This window comes from Oncorhynchus nerka, linkage group LG27 (genome assembly GCF_034236695.1).
Source record: "Oncorhynchus nerka isolate Pitt River linkage group LG27, Oner_Uvic_2.0, whole genome shotgun sequence".
NCBI lineage: Eukaryota > Metazoa > Chordata > Actinopteri > Salmoniformes > Salmonidae > Oncorhynchus > Oncorhynchus nerka.
This window is the reverse complement of record NC_088422.1, coordinates 54,083,146-54,098,836: the sequence shown is the minus strand read 5'-3', so window position 1 is coordinate 54,098,836 and position 15,691 is coordinate 54,083,146. Positions and strand designations below refer to the sequence as shown.

General features: G+C 41.9%; 1 protein-coding gene across 1 annotated transcript in view; it reads left to right on the top strand.

Annotated features, from left to right (window-relative positions):
- osmr (oncostatin M receptor) overlaps positions 1-15,691 on the top strand; it is a 33,688-nt gene that overhangs the window by 1,982 nt on the left and 16,015 nt on the right. Inside the window, 9 exon segments of the mRNA XM_065011791.1 lie at positions 670-826; positions 1,410-1,703; positions 11,791-11,920; positions 12,102-12,250; positions 12,456-12,634; positions 12,808-12,955; positions 13,046-13,128; positions 13,274-13,446; positions 13,448-13,502. Coding sequence (XP_064867863.1) covers positions 670-826; positions 1,410-1,703; positions 11,791-11,920; positions 12,102-12,250; positions 12,456-12,634; positions 12,808-12,955; positions 13,046-13,128; positions 13,274-13,446; positions 13,448-13,502 — 1,368 coding nt within the window.

Below are 15,691 nucleotides of genomic sequence, written 5' to 3'. Positions count from 1 at the left end.
ACCTGGACGATGCTGGTCTCCTGGTCACCGCCGGCTGCGACAGAGCCTTAGACCACTGCGCCACTCGGGAATCCCATTTTTTGGTAACTTCCCCAGATCTGTGCCTCGACACAATGCTGTCTCAGTCCTCTACTGACAATTCCTTCGAGCTCATGGCTTGGTTTTTGCTCTGACATTCACGGTCAACTGTGGACCTTATATAGACAGGTGTGTGCCTTTCCAAATCATGTCTAATCAATTGAATTTACTACAGGTGGACTCCAATCAAGTTGTTGAAACATCTCAAGGATGATCAATGGAAACAGGATGCACCTGTTCTCAATTTCGAGTCTCATAGCAAAGAGTCTGAATACTTATGTAAATATTTGCAAACATTTCTAAAAACCTGTTTTATTGTGTGTAGACTGATGAGGAATTTTTTTATCCATTTTAGAATAAGGCTGTAACGTAACGAAATGTGGAAAAGGGGAAGGGATTATTTTCTGAATCCACTGTATGTACACAGAAAAGGACTTGACAGCAAGACAATAAACAAAGACATGACAGTAGGACAATAAACATGACAAGATAAATTAATAGATTAAATTAAGTTAAAATCAGTACTACCAGTCAGATTTGACTGTTCTGTTGTTTTCATAATGTGTTTCATTTCTGATTTGCATCATATAGAGCAAAGTGAGTAGCTGTCCTTTCGGTAGTAACTCCACGTTAACATGGACCTGGGTGTCTACTCTGCCTTTACAATGTGCTGACCATTCAATCAGAATACGACGTTTCTGCAGCCATGCAGACCCAAGTGACTGGAGCCAATGGAAGACAAATTATGGTGAGAAATGTAGTTGTTCATGTCTGTTAGAAAAGGCTATGCTTCTAACACTTGTCATGTTATCAGATCTGTGTGCGTTGCCATGTTTAAGAAAGAAGACCTCTTCCTTTTCCTCTTCTCTTTGTAACTATCATCTCATCAAAGTTGCTCAATCAAGACTCTTGCTAGAGGCTGGGGATTTTTACTTGATTAATTTTGTCATTTTTATGTAAAAGAGGCTAAACTAGTCAAGTTTAACCTCATCCCCAGGCTTATTGCACAAATGAATTGGACTGAAGTTTCATATTGTAACTTCAAATGTTTGTTTTGGGTATGCTTGGAAATAGTACAAAAATAAAATTATGTTAATTGGTGAAACAACAGACATGATAGGCCCAGGTCAAGCTACCATACAGCAGATAGGGTCACATGCCTGCTCACTGCAGCCTTGAATAATGAGATATAGACTTGATTATGTCATGTTTAAAATCACATGGGTACGTACATCATTCATATCAATATTTGTTACATATGAATAAACATTTTAGGAAGAGTAGCCTCAATTGGACCCCTAATAATCTATATCTCCAACTTCCCCAACCAGGTGCCCAAGACACAGTGGACAGAGTTTGGAAAAAGACCAAGATGTTTCCCTACCAGCAGGTGTTAAAGGAAGGCTCCACTATCTTGTTCTGCTGTGTCCCTCCTAGAGGCATCCACGTCACCAATATGACCTTCAACTCCACCACCAGCTACCCCCTGATCAACATCACTCACAGAGTCACAGCCATTGCTGTCCACAACCTAAACATCACACAAGCATCCGGCTCCGGGGTGTACTCCTGGTGTGAGGATACAACAGAGAAGAGGAACAACTACTGCTCCAACTTCATCAGCTGTTAGTATGGAGGAGTGTTTTCTCTCCCATCTTGACCTCTGTCATAAGGCCTTCATAGCAATGTTATAGCAGATTTAACAAACGTTAAAGCACTTCTCCTAGGCATACGTTAGCCGGGTCATTGTGGTGCCTTTTGGACCTCCTAACTTTTACGGAAAAATTATAAATACAATATATATATACATTTGAAGTCGGAAGTTTACATACACTTAGGTTGGAGTCTTTAAAACTTTTTTTTCAACCACTCAACCAATTTCTTGTTAACAAACTATAGTTTTGGCAAGTCGTTTAGGACATCTACTTAGTGATTGACAAAAAAGAAAATTCCAACAACTGTTTACAGGAATTGTATCACAATTCCAGTGGGTCAGAAGTTTACATACACTAAGTTGACTGTGCCTTTAAACAGCTTGGAAAATTTGAGAAAATGATGTCATGGTTTTAGAAGCTTCAGATAGACTAATTGACATAATTTGAGTCAATTGGAGGTGTACCTGTGGATGTATTTCAAGGACTACATTCAAACTCAGTGCCTCTTGGTTTGACATCATGGGAAAATCAAAAGATATCAGCCAAACCCTCAGAAAAATAAATGTAGACCTCCACAAGTCTGGTTCATCCTTGGGAGCAATCTCCAAATGCCTGAAGGTACAACTTTCATCTGTACAAACAACAGTACACAAGTATAAACACCATAGGACCATGCATCCGTCATACCGCTCAGGAAGGAGACACATTCTGTCTACTTCAGATGAACGTACTTTGTGCAAATCAATCCCAGAACAAAGTGCAAATCAATCCCAGAACAATAGCAAAGGGCCTTGTGAAGATGCTGGAGGAAACAGGTACAAAAGTATCTATATTCAAAGTAAAACGAGTCATATATCGACATAACCTGAAAGGCCACTCAGCAAGAACGAAGCCACTGTTTCCAAACCGCCATTAAAAAAAAGCCAGTCTACGGATTTCAACTGCATATGGGGACAAAGATCATACTTCTTTTGGAGAAATGACTTCTGGTCTGATGAAACAAAAATAGAACTGTTTGGCCATAATGACCATCGTTATGTTTGGAGGAAAAAGGGGGAGGCTTGCAAGCCTAAGAATACCATCCCAACAGTGAAGCACGGAGGTGGCAGCATCATGTTCTGAGGGTGCTTTGCTGCAGGAGAGACTGGTGCACTTCACAAAATAGATGGCATCATGAGGACAGAAAATGATGTAGATATATTGAAACAACATCTCAAGACATCAGTCAGGAAGTTAATGCTTGGTCACAAATGGGTCTTCCAAATGGACAATGACCCCAAGCATACTTCCAAAGTAGTGGCAAAATGGCTTAAGGACAACAAAGTCAAGGTATTGGAGTGGCCATCACAAAGCCCTGACCTCAATCCAATAGAAAACTTGTGGGCAGAACTGAAAAGCGTGTGAGCAAGGAGGCCTACAAACCTTACTCAGATACAACAGCTCTGTCAGGAGGAATGGGCCAAAAATCACGATCTGAAAGTGTTAACAATACATGTACAGCATATATCTATATTTAGATTTTCTAAGACATCAAATGTCCCTTAACCCATAACACTAATTTGTCCCCCTTAAAATAATTATAAAACAATGATTATTGAGTGAAACGTATGCTATTATCAGAACCAGCCTATTTTTCTCAAATAATAGTGAATAACAATAGAACTTGGTCAACCTTTTTACATGTTCAGTTGACCTCTTCTATCTCTACAAGTTGCTAGAAAATGAGTTGTCTACAAGTTGACAGAAAAAAAAACATTTGATGGTATAATAATAATTTGATGGTATTAATATTATTGGTATTGTATGAATTATTATTTAAACAGGGTGGAAAGCAACAACAGGGTGGAACCAGTAGAGGCTCCTTAGAGGAGGAAGAGGAGGACCATCCTCCTCAGTGAATTTCATAAACATGTCAATTGTAAAACATTTAAAAAGTTGTCATTTTTAGATAAAACTATACTGAATATATTCACGTCACAGAACAATTGATTAAAACACACTATTTTGCAAAGGTCTACAGTAGCCTCAACAGCACTGTATGATGTAGCCGGAGACAGTTGAGAAGGTGAACGGATGATCTCCGCATGTGTGGTTCCCACTGTGAAGCATGGAGGAGCAGGTGTAATGGTGTGGCCGTGCTTTGCTGGTGACACTGTCTGTGACTTATTTAGAACTCAAGGCACACTTAACCAGCATGGCTACCACAGCATTCTGCAGCGATACACCTTCCAATCTGCTTTGCTCTTAGTGGGACTACCATCTGCATCAAAACTATGAAATAACACATGGAATCATGTAGTATCCAAAAAAGTGTTAAACAAATCAAATGTTTCTTGGCCCAAGCAAGTCTCTTGTTATTATTGGTGTCCTTTTGTAGGGGTTTCTTTGCAGCAATTCTACCATGAAGGCCTGTTTCACACAGTCTCCCCTGAACAGTTGATGTTGAGATGTGTCTGTTACTTGAACTCTGTGAAGCATTTATTTTTGAGGCTGGTAACTTGTCTTCTGAAGCAGAGTTAATGCTGGATCTTCCATTCCTGTGGTGGTCCTCATGAGAGCCAGTTTCATCATAGCGCTTGATGGTTTTTGTGACTTCAAATTTTCCGGATGGACTGACCTTCATGTCTTAAAGTAATGATGGACTGTCATTTCTCTTTGCTTATTTGAGCTGTTCTTGACATAATATGGGCTTTGTCTTTTACCATTTTATTTTTACTAAATACCACCCCTACCATGTCAAAACAGAACTGATTGACTCAAATGCATTATGAATGTAAGAAATTCCACAAATTAAATTTTAGCAAGGCATACCTGTTAATTGAAATGCATTCCAGAATGCCAAGAGTGTGCAAAGCTGTCATCAAGAAAAGGTTGGCCACTTAGATTTAACACTTTTTTGGTTACTACACCGAATCAAACTTTATTTGTCACATGCTCCTAATACCAGAAGTGTAGACTTTAACGTGAAATGCTTACTTACAAGACCTTAACCAAACAGTGCAGTTCAAGAAGAGTTAAGAAAATATTTAGCAAGTAGACTCAAATAAAAATAATAATAAAAAGTAACACAATAAGAAAAACAATAACAAGGCCATATACAGGGGGCACCGGTACCGAGTCAGTGTGCGGGGGTACAGGTTAGTTGAGGTAATTCGTTGGTTATTACTGCATTGTTGGAACTAGAAGCACAATCATTTCGCTACACTAGCATTAACATCTGCTAACCATGTGTAAGGGACAAATAAATTTGATTTGGATTTGATTTACATGTGGGGTGAAGTGACTATGCATAGATAATATACCGCGATAATTAACAGTGCGTAGCAGCAGTGTACAAAAGGAAGGGGGTCAATGTAAATTGTCCGGTGGTGATTTATTTGTTCAGCAGTCTTATGGCTTGGGGGTAGAAGCTGTTGTGGAGCCTTTTGGTCCTAGACGTTGTGCTCCGGTACCTCTTGCCGTGCGGTAGCAGAGAAAACAGTCTATAACTTGGGTGACTGGAGTCTCTGACAATTTTATGGGCTTTCCTCGGACACCGCCTATTGCATAGGTCCTGGATGGCACGAAGCTTGGCCCCAGTGATGTACTGGGCCATACGCACTACCCTCTGTAGCGCCTTATGGCCAGATGCCATACCAGGCGGTGATGAAAACGGTCAGGATGCTCTCGATGGTGCAGCTTGTAGAACCGTTTGATGATTTGAGGACCCATGTCCTGCAATAAAATGCTTAATTAATCTCTTAAAAGTCATACCATGTGATTTTCTGGATTTTTGTTTTAGATTCCATCTCTCTTAGTTGAAGTGTACCTATGATAAAAAATTACAGACCTCTACATGCTTTGTAAGAAGGAAAACCTGCAAAATCGGCAGTGTATCAAATACTTCTCCCCACTGTATACCTGCTGGAGTGCGTGCTATGGGTGGGTGTTGTTATCGGGACCCGTGAGCTGAGATAAGGCAAAGCTTTACCTAGCATAGACAATTAGATGACCTGGAGCCAGTGACGAATATGTAAAGATGGCCAGCCGACTAGAGCATACAGGTCGCAGTGGTGGGTGGTATAAGGGGCTTTGGTAACAAAATGGATGGCACTGTGATAGACTGCATCCAGTTTGCTGAGTAGGGTATTGGAAGGTATTTTATAGATGACATCACCGAAGTTGAGGATCGGTAGGATAGTCAGTTTTACTAGGATAAGGTAGGCGGTGTGAGTGAAGGAGGCGTGTTGCGAAATAGAAAGACTCTAGATTTGATTTTGGATTGGAGATGTTTAATATAAATCTGGAAGGAGAGTGTACAGTCTAGCCAGACACCTAGGTATTTGTAGTTGTCCACATATTCTAGGTCAAAACCGTGCAGAGTAGTGATGCTAGTCGGGCGGGCGGGTGCGGGCATTGAACGGTTGAAAAGCATGCATTTGGTTTTACTATTGTATAAGAGCAGTTGCAGGCCACGGAAGGCGTGTTGTATGGCATTAAAGCTTGTTTGGAGGTTTGTTAACAGTGTCCAAAGAAGGGCCAGATGTATACAGAATGGTGTCGTCTGCGTAGAGGTGGATCAGGGAATCACCCGCAGCAAGAGCGACATCATTGATATATAAAAAGAAAAGATTCAGCCCGAGAATTGAACCCTGTGGTACCCCCATAGAGACTGCCAGAGGTCCGGACAACAGGCCCTCCGATTTGACACACAGAACTCTGTCTGTGAAGTAGTTGGTGAACCAGGCGAGGCAGTCATTTGAGAAAACAAGGTTATTCAGTCTGCCGATACGAATACGTTGATTGACAGAGTCGAAAGCCTTGGCCAGGTCGATGAAGACGGCTGCACAGTACTGTCTTTTATTGATGGCGGTTATGATATCGTTTAGTACCTTCAGCGTGGCTGCTCTCAGACAATACGAAAGAGAGGTTGAACAGACCGGTAATAGAGATTGCAACAATGGCGGGGATCATTTTAGACAGAGGGTCCAGATTTTCTTGCCCTGCTGATTTGTACAGGTCCAGGTTTTGCAGCTCTTTCAGAACATCTGCTATCTGGTTTTGGGTGAAGGAGAAACTGGGGAGGCTCGGACAAGTTGCTGCAGGGGGTGCAGAGCTGTTGACCGGGGTTGGGGTAGCCAGGTGGAAAGTATGGCCAGCCGTAGAGAAATGCTTATTGAAATTTTCGATTATCATAGATTTATCAGTGGTGATCATGTTACCTAGCCTCAGTACAGTGGGCAGCTGGAAGGAGGTACTCTTGTTCTCCATGGACTTTACAGTGTTCCAAAACATTTTGGACTTAGAGCTAGAGGATGCGAAATACTGTTTTAAAAAGCTAGCCTTTGATTTCCTGACTGACTGCGTGTATTGGTTTCTGACTTCCATGAACAGTTGCATATCACGGGGACTATCCGATGCTATCGCAGTCCGCCACAGGATGTTTTTGTGCTGGTCAATGGCAGTCAGGTCTGGAGTGAACCAAGGGCTATATCTGTTCTTAGTTATACATTTTTTGAAAGGGGCATGCTTGTTTAAGATGGTGAGGAAATTACTTTTAAAGAACGACCAGGCTGAGGATGAGGTCAATATCCTTCCAGGATACCAGGGCCAGGTCGATTAGAAAGGCCTGCTCGCAGAAGTGTTTTGGGGAGCATTTGACAGTGATGAGGGGTGGTCGTTTGACCGCGGACCAATAGCGGATGTAGACAATGAGGCAGTAATCGCTGAGATCCTGGTTGAAAACAGCAGAGGTGTATTTGGAGGGCAAGTTGGTCAGGATGATATCTATGAAGGTTCCCATGTTTATGAATTTAGGGTTGAACCTGGTGGGTTCCTCGATAATTTGTGTATAGATTATAGGACTGCAGGAGTGTTAAGCATATCCCAGTTTAGGTCACCTAACAGAACAAACTCTGAAGATAGATGAGGGGCAATCAATTCACATATGGTGTCCAGGGCATAGCTAAGAGCTGAAGGGGGTCTATAACCAGGCTGCAACAGTGAGGGACTTATTTCTGGAGAGATTCATTTTAAAAATTAGAAGCTCAAACTGTTTGGGCATAGACCTGGAATGTATGACAGAACTTTGCAAGCTATCTCTGCAGTAGATTGCACCTCCTCCCTCTTTGGCAGTTCTATCTTGATGGAAAATGTTGTAGTTGGGTATATAAATCTCAGAATTTTTGGTGGCCTTCCTAAACCAGGATTCATGCCAAGGACATCAAGGGTTGGCGGAGTGTGCTAAAGCAGTGAGTAAAACAAACTTAGGGAGGAGGCTTCTGATGTTAACATGCATGAAACCAAGGCTTTTTCGATTACAGAAGTCAACAAATGAGAGTGCCTGGGGACACGCAGGGCCTGGGTTAACCTCCACATCACCCGAAGAACAGAGGAGGAATAGGATGAGGGTTCAGCTAAAGGCTAACAAAACTGGTCATCTAGTGCGTTGGGGACAGAGAATAGGGAATGGGGCGTCAGGGTAGCCTAGTGGTTAGAGTGTTGGACTAGTAACCGAAAGGTTGCAAGTTCAAATCCCCGAGCTGACAATGTACAAATCTGTCGTTCTGCCCCTGAACAGGCAGTTAGCCCACTGTTTCTAGGCCGTTATTGAAAATAAGAATTTGTTCTTAACTGACTTGCCTAGTTGAATAAATAAAAAATAAAAGGAGCAGATTTCTGGGCGTGGTAGAATCAATTCAGGGCATAATGTGCAGACGGGTATGGTGGGGTGCGGGTACAGTGGAGGTTAGCCCAGGCACTGAGTGATGATAAGAGAGGTTGCATCTCTGGACACGCTGGCAGTAAACTAAAACAATGATAATTATCCTAAACAACAGCATACAAGGCATATAGACTTTGAGAGCGAGGCATAAAGAAATCACAGATGTTGATTGGGAGAGCTAGCTAAGACAACAACGGGCAAGACAACAACAGATTATTGTAGTTGTAGTAATTTTGTTTGCTTATTATTTGATTCTCAGAAATCTATTTGCATTGCTTATAAGGGCACAAGGCGAGACCCAGATGCAGACATGGGAGGCAGGTGGTCTGAGTTTTTGATATTTATTAATCAATCCAAAAGGGGTAGGCAAGAGAATGGTCGTTGACAGGCAAAAGGTCAAAACCCGTTCAGAGTCCAGGAGGTACAGAGTGGCAGGCAGGCTCGAGGTCAGGGCAGGCAGAATGGTCAGGCAGGCGGGTACAGAAAACAGGCAAGGGTCAAAACCGGGAGGGCTAGCAAAAAGAGAATAGAAGCAGGAGTACGGGAAAATGCGCTGGTTGACTTGAAAGACATACAAGACAAAACTGGCACAGAGAGATAGGAAACACAGGGATAAATACACCAGGGAAAATAAGCGACGCCTGGAGGGGGAGGAGACGATCACAAGGGCGGGTGAAAGAGTTCAGAATATGACATTGCTTGTTATAGCCTCCTCCTGTTAGCTAGCTTGCTAAAACTGAACCTCATTGGTTAGCTTTTAGCTACATGCAAAATCATACTCATTTCATGCATGGTGGCTAGCAATGACAATCCATTTGTACTGTAGCTATGGGTTGGGATTTTGGTTCATTATGGCTGGGGGCAGTATTGAGGAGCTTGGATGAATAAATTGCCCAAAGTAAACGGCCTGCTCCTCAGTCTCAGTTGCTAATATATGCATAGTATTATTAGTATTGGATAGAAAACACTCTAACGTTTCTAATACTGTTTGAATGATGTCTGTGAGTATAACAGAACTCATATGGCAGGCAAAATCCTGAGGAGAAATCAAAACAGGAAGTGAGAAATCTGAGCTTGGTATGTATTCACCACAGTTCCCATTGAAATCCCCTTGAGATATTAATGATGTTGCACTTCCTAGGGCTTCCACTAGATGTCAACCTTCTATAGAAATTTGAATGAGACTTCTACTGTGTTGTGGGACTGAATGAGAGCAGAATCTATCAGGTGACTGGAAGTCAGCCATTTTCTGATCACGCGCATTCCTCATGGTATCCACTTGCGTTCCATTGCTCATCAAGACACAAAGGAATACTCCAGTTGGAAGTTTATTGAAGCTATATGTTAAAAACATCCTAATGATTGATTCTGTACTTAGTTTGAAATGTTTCTTCGACCTGTAATATAACTTTTTGAAGTTTTTGTCCGACGTAACGTTGACCAGAATGAGCGTTTGGATATGTATACCAAACGCGCTAACAAAAGGAGGTATTTGGACATAATCGAACAAAACAAACATTTATTGTGGACCTGTGATTCCTGGAGTGATTTCTGATGAAGATCATCAAAGGTAAGGGAATATTTATCATGTCATTTCTTGTTTATGTTGACGCCAACATGGCGGCTATTGTAACTCTTTTTCTGAGCGCCGTCTCAGATTATTGCATGGTTTGCTTATTCCGTAAAGTTTGCATTAAGGAAAGACATAATCAATCAGTCTTTTTGGAACTAGTGAATGTAACGCGCCAATGTAAACTCATATTTTGATAAATATGAACGGTATCAAACAAAACATACATGTATTGTGTAACATGAAGTCCTATGAGTGTCATCTGATGAAGATCATCAAAGGTTAGTGATTAATTTTATCTCTATTTGTGCTTTTTGTGACTGCCATCTTTGGCTGGAAAAAATGGCTGTGTTTATTGTCGTTTGGTGGTGACCTAACATAATCGTTTGTGGTGCTTTTGCTGTAAAGCATATTTGAATCGGACACTGTGGTGGGATTAACAACAAGATAACCTTTAAAATGGTATAAAATACATGTATGTTAGAGGAATTGTAATTATGAGACTTTTGATGTTTTGAATTTGGCGCCCTGCACTTTCACTGGCTATTGTCATATCGATCCCGTTAATGGGATCTCAGCCCTAAGAAGTGTTAAGAGAGCTAGCTAGCTACATGTCTAAACAAAAGACATCCCATCAAGATAGCCAGTTGTGTCTGGGGGTGATTACAGCCATCTATTGTATTCATGGACATGTGTACATGTCTAAACAATAGTGACCTATCCATTTAGCTAGATGTGGCTGGGGGGTGGTTATAGCATTTCTTTCACATGACCAATCAATGTCTGGGTAAGCATCATCTAATAATTATAAAATATTTATATCATATTTTTATCTGGACACTTTCAAAATCAGATTAGGATATAGGCCAAGGACTACATAAAGTATATTTTTACCTTAAAGCACTTTTAGTCTGGAAAGCTTTGGTTGTTTACTACACTACCTTAGTCACTCTGTTTAGCCTGACATGAATCCTTAAAGAGATGGGTGGGGATAAGTCTTAAGAGGGTGTTAACAATGCTGAATAGGTGTAAACAAAGAGGAGCTTTCCGGTAGATGTACCAAAACATTCAAGGGGGGCTATTTTTTTATTAAAGGATTTACTACAAACTAACAGGGTGGAAAGTGAAATCAAAGACACACAGAAAATCTTAAATATAATAATAATAAATACAATAATCATGAAAAAAGGATAATAAGAGAGATTTTCAGTAGGATTATAAAAAATGAAGAAAGATTTTGAATATTATATTTTGAATGGCTTATTTCTCATAATTTAGAAGTTGATGAATAGCGGGGACGTGGCAAAAATGCCTTCGTCCACTAAAAACAAAATGCATCAAATTCTATTTGAGATTCATAGCTTTATGTTTTATGCTGAACGACACCCAATTTTATATTTAAAGGCCTTTGGAATCCACATTTACACTAAATAAGAGGTGATATTTCCTGGGGACAGAAAAGGCACTGGATTGTAGGAATGACCTATTCAAGTAAATATGTTTCATGACTGTGTTAAGTTAGTTGCTCCATTCTAATTCCACATACGCCAATGCAGGCGGTCTTTCCAAACAGCTCTTACACTAAAAGGGCATTATTATAATTTGCACAATTTCACAGTATTATTCTAACTTCATAGTTTGGATACATATATACATACACAGGAAATCACGTTTTGACTGCACTGGGCCTTTAAGACAACTTAATTAAGCAAGAACATACATTTTCTTCAAAGAAATTTACTTTTTCTCGTTCACCTCACCACTACTTTATGTTTGTGATCTAGTTTCTCCCCAGAGGCCGGAGAACCTGAGCTGCTGGACTGAGGACCTGAGAACTGTTATCTGCACCTGGAACCCTGGTAGACCTGCTAACCTGTATGAACCCTACAAACGCACACACACCCTTCACATAAAGTGAGTCCACACACACACATGCACACACACACACACATACACACACACACACAAACTTGTATAGCTCCACCCACCAGCTTCCTCTGGTGTTCTCTCTCAACAGATAATTAGCACGTGGAGGCATAATGATCATACTGTGTCAGACACATCTCTTACCTCTCTCGCCACTGTGTTTGTGCAGGAACACTGTTGAGGATCCTATCAAGTGTGGTGAGTGGTTCTGCAGGTTCCAGGCTGTCCCAGGCTTAGAGTGGTATCATGTCTCAGTGATAGTCAAAAACCAGCTAGGAGAGGAGAAACAAAGCTACAGCTTCAACATCACTGACAGAGGTGAGGACAGGAAATACTGAGATAAATGTCATACAGCTCTTATATTACAACACTGTTTATGGCTAACATTCGATGAGTAATGTTGGTGTCCACCCACAACATTGGAAAAAAGTCTCCTTTTGCTCCTATACCACCGTTAGTGTCACAATGTTTTGATCATCAGTGGTATCTAGATCTATTGTATTTGCATGCTGTGTGTGTGAAGTGTTCCCAGTTCCAGAGGGAGTGAAAGTGAGTCCAGGGGTGACAGAAGCCAACGTGTCCTGGGTTGTGAGGGGGAACCTGTCTGGGGTGGAGCTCTTCTGCCAGGTCACAGCAGACCCAGTAGAGCCTAGGAGACCGACACACCTGGCTGCAGCAGCAGACCTACAGAGCACATCCATGGTGAGAAAAACAATAATTGACAGGTGACAAAATGTAATTATCAATATAGCTCACACTAGCTCATCAGCTCAACTGTTTTCCATTGCAAAATGTTTTGCTGCAGTTTGCATTAATGAATGTTCCACATGGGTCTGATATAAACCCAGTGACATTCTGTCTTGTGGCTGTGTTAGCATCAGGTGTGCAATGGAGGCTCGGACGAACGTTGTGATGTCAGCCTGGAGCAGCTCTCGCCCAACACCCGTTATGCCACCCGGGCGCGCTGTGCTGTGAGAGGGAACCTAGAGGGAGAGTGGACACAACCCACGCACTTCACTACTTGTGAGTCCTATCATAGTGGAGTGGTGAAGTTATTTATTTTTGAAGGTTTATTGATGGGTTGATGAACCCACTTCCTGCTTCTTTGTGCAGACCCCCTGGTGAGGCTGGATGTGTGGAGGAGGGTCAGATCGCTGTCCCATGGTCAGCGCAACGTCACTCTGCTCTGGACCCCGGTGAGGCCTTACTGCTGGATGAGATGAAGGAGAGGAGACAAGGAGAGAAAGACAGTTCAGATTATTGGTTTATTGAGTGTTGAACGCGGTCTTACATTGTGCTGATCAAATCTCAGCACATGAACATCTCTATCTTTCTCCTCAGCAATTAAGTGGCTCGTCATCTAGTGTTAAAATCCAGGGCTACAAGGTACGCTGGAGGCAGGAGGGGTGCCAGTGGATCCTGTGGAAGGACAGAGAGCAGACACAGACTGAGATCTCCATTGGCCCAGGGCAATGTGACATGATCATCCAGGCTGTTATTCAGCCTGGCTCCTCCCCCAGGCCACATCACCATACCTCCGGTGGAGAGAAAAGGTCAGTTATCAACACCTGTGGCAATAGAGGGCTCGCAGTTGCGTCACAAATCAACTAGCAAACACACCAGGCGCCATGTTGGATGACCAGAGTCAATATGATGGAAGTCCTCCAATCGTCTACAGAATGGCTGCGTTTTGCTACCACCGGAAATTTCTGGAAGATTGCCTTTTATTTAATCTCTCTAAGGACCCCCAGAAAACAGAGGCAGTGGGAGAACCTCATTCAAGTAAGTAAATATATATATATTTTTTAAACTATGTATTATAAGATAGCTACAGGAACTTAATGTGTAGGCTAACCCAAATGAGCTGTTAGCTTTACATGCGGCATAGCTAGCTAAGTGAATTAAATATCACCATCTAACAATGAGCTTATCATTGTAACTTAAACACAAGCTGGAAATGCATTTGTAGCTTGGTAGCTAGCTAGCTAACAGCCACTGGATAGGGTGAAAGGATTAGCTAGCAGTTCCAGCTGTCAAAGAAGGTTGAGTAGGCTACTCTGGATAGGGGGTGGGTACCTTTGTGGGAGGACGTTACGAAAACATTATCCACTTCCAGTCCCTAGTGAGAAACTATAAGGACGAGAGATATAGAAACATTCAGTACTGTATCATTTGAGTATAATGCAGTCTGTTTCTTTATGATGTTTTCTGTCCTCAGATACAAAGCACTGATACAAAGTTTTCTGTCCTCAGATACAAAGCACCTCAGATACAAAGCACTCTTCACCCTGTCGGTGAAGAGGTCCCAATGAATGTCCCAAGAGAATAAAGGGACATCCTTGTATACCAAGGGTTACATGTGTAATGTTAGCAAATTGTGTAAACGAAAATACAGTTCTAAAGTCTGGAGCAGGCCAACCCTGCTGGGTGGGCAAGCTTGGGTTCCAGCTCTGCACTAACACACCCGATTCAGTTTATCAAACCTAAAAGGGTTGATTATCAAGTGTGCTATTTCTGGGCTGAAATAGAAGTATGCTCATCAAGTAGATCAGGGAGAGAGGTTGGCCACATCTGGTATTGACTTTCTTTGGTAACACTTTACATGACACCCAGCGTCATAACACGTTATGACACGGTCATAGCCGTGTCATAATATGTCATAACAGCTAACATAACTTGTCAAAATATGGTCATAACACTCTCATTTGACATATAGTGCCAGTCATGATGACAGCTTTGCACACTCTTGGCATTCTTTCAACCAGCTTCATGAGGAATGATTTTCCAACTGTCTTGAAGGAGTTCCCACATATGCTGAGCACTTATTGGCTGCTTTTCCTTCACTATGCGGTCAAACTCATCCCAAACCATCTCAATTGGGTTTTGGTCGGGTGATTGTGGAGGCCAGGTCATCTGACATAGCACTCGATCACTCTACTTATTGGTCAAATAGCCCTTACACAGCCTGGAGGTGTGTTTTGGGTCATTGTCCTGTGCAAATCAAATAATAGTCCCACTAAGCTCAAACCAAATGAGATGGCGTATCGCTGCAGAATTCTGTGGTAGCCATGCTGGTTAAGCGTACCTTGAGTTCTAAATAAATCACAGACAGTGTCACCAGCAAAGCACCCCCACACTATCACACCTCCTCCTCCTTGCTTCATGGTGGGAACCACACATGTGGAGATCATCCGTTCACCTACTCTGTGTCTGACAAAGACACGGAGGATGGATCCAAAAATCTCAAATTTGGACTCATGTGACCAAAGGACAGATTTCCACCTGTCTAATGTCCATTGCTCGTGTTTCTTGAGCCAAGCAAGTCTCTTCTTCTTATTGGTGTCCTTTAGTAGTGTTTTCTTTGCTGCAATTCGACCATGAAGGCCTCCTCTGAACAGTTGATGCTGAGATGTGTCTGTTATTTGAACTCTGTGAAGCATTTATTTGGGTTGCAATCTGAGGTGCATTCAACTCTAATGAATGTATCCTATGCAGCAGAGGTAACTCTGGGTCTTCCTTTCCTTTGGCGGTCCTCATGAGAGACAGTTTCATCATAGCACTTGGTAGTTTTTGCGACTGTACTTGAAGAAACTTTCAAAGTTCTTGAAATGTTCCGTATTGACTGACCTTCATGTCTTCAAGTAATGATGGACTGTCGTTTCTCTTTGCTTATTTGAGCTGTTCTTGCCGTATGTACTTTCTGCTCCATTGAAGGCTATTTTCTGTATACCACCCCTACCATGTCACAACACAACTGAT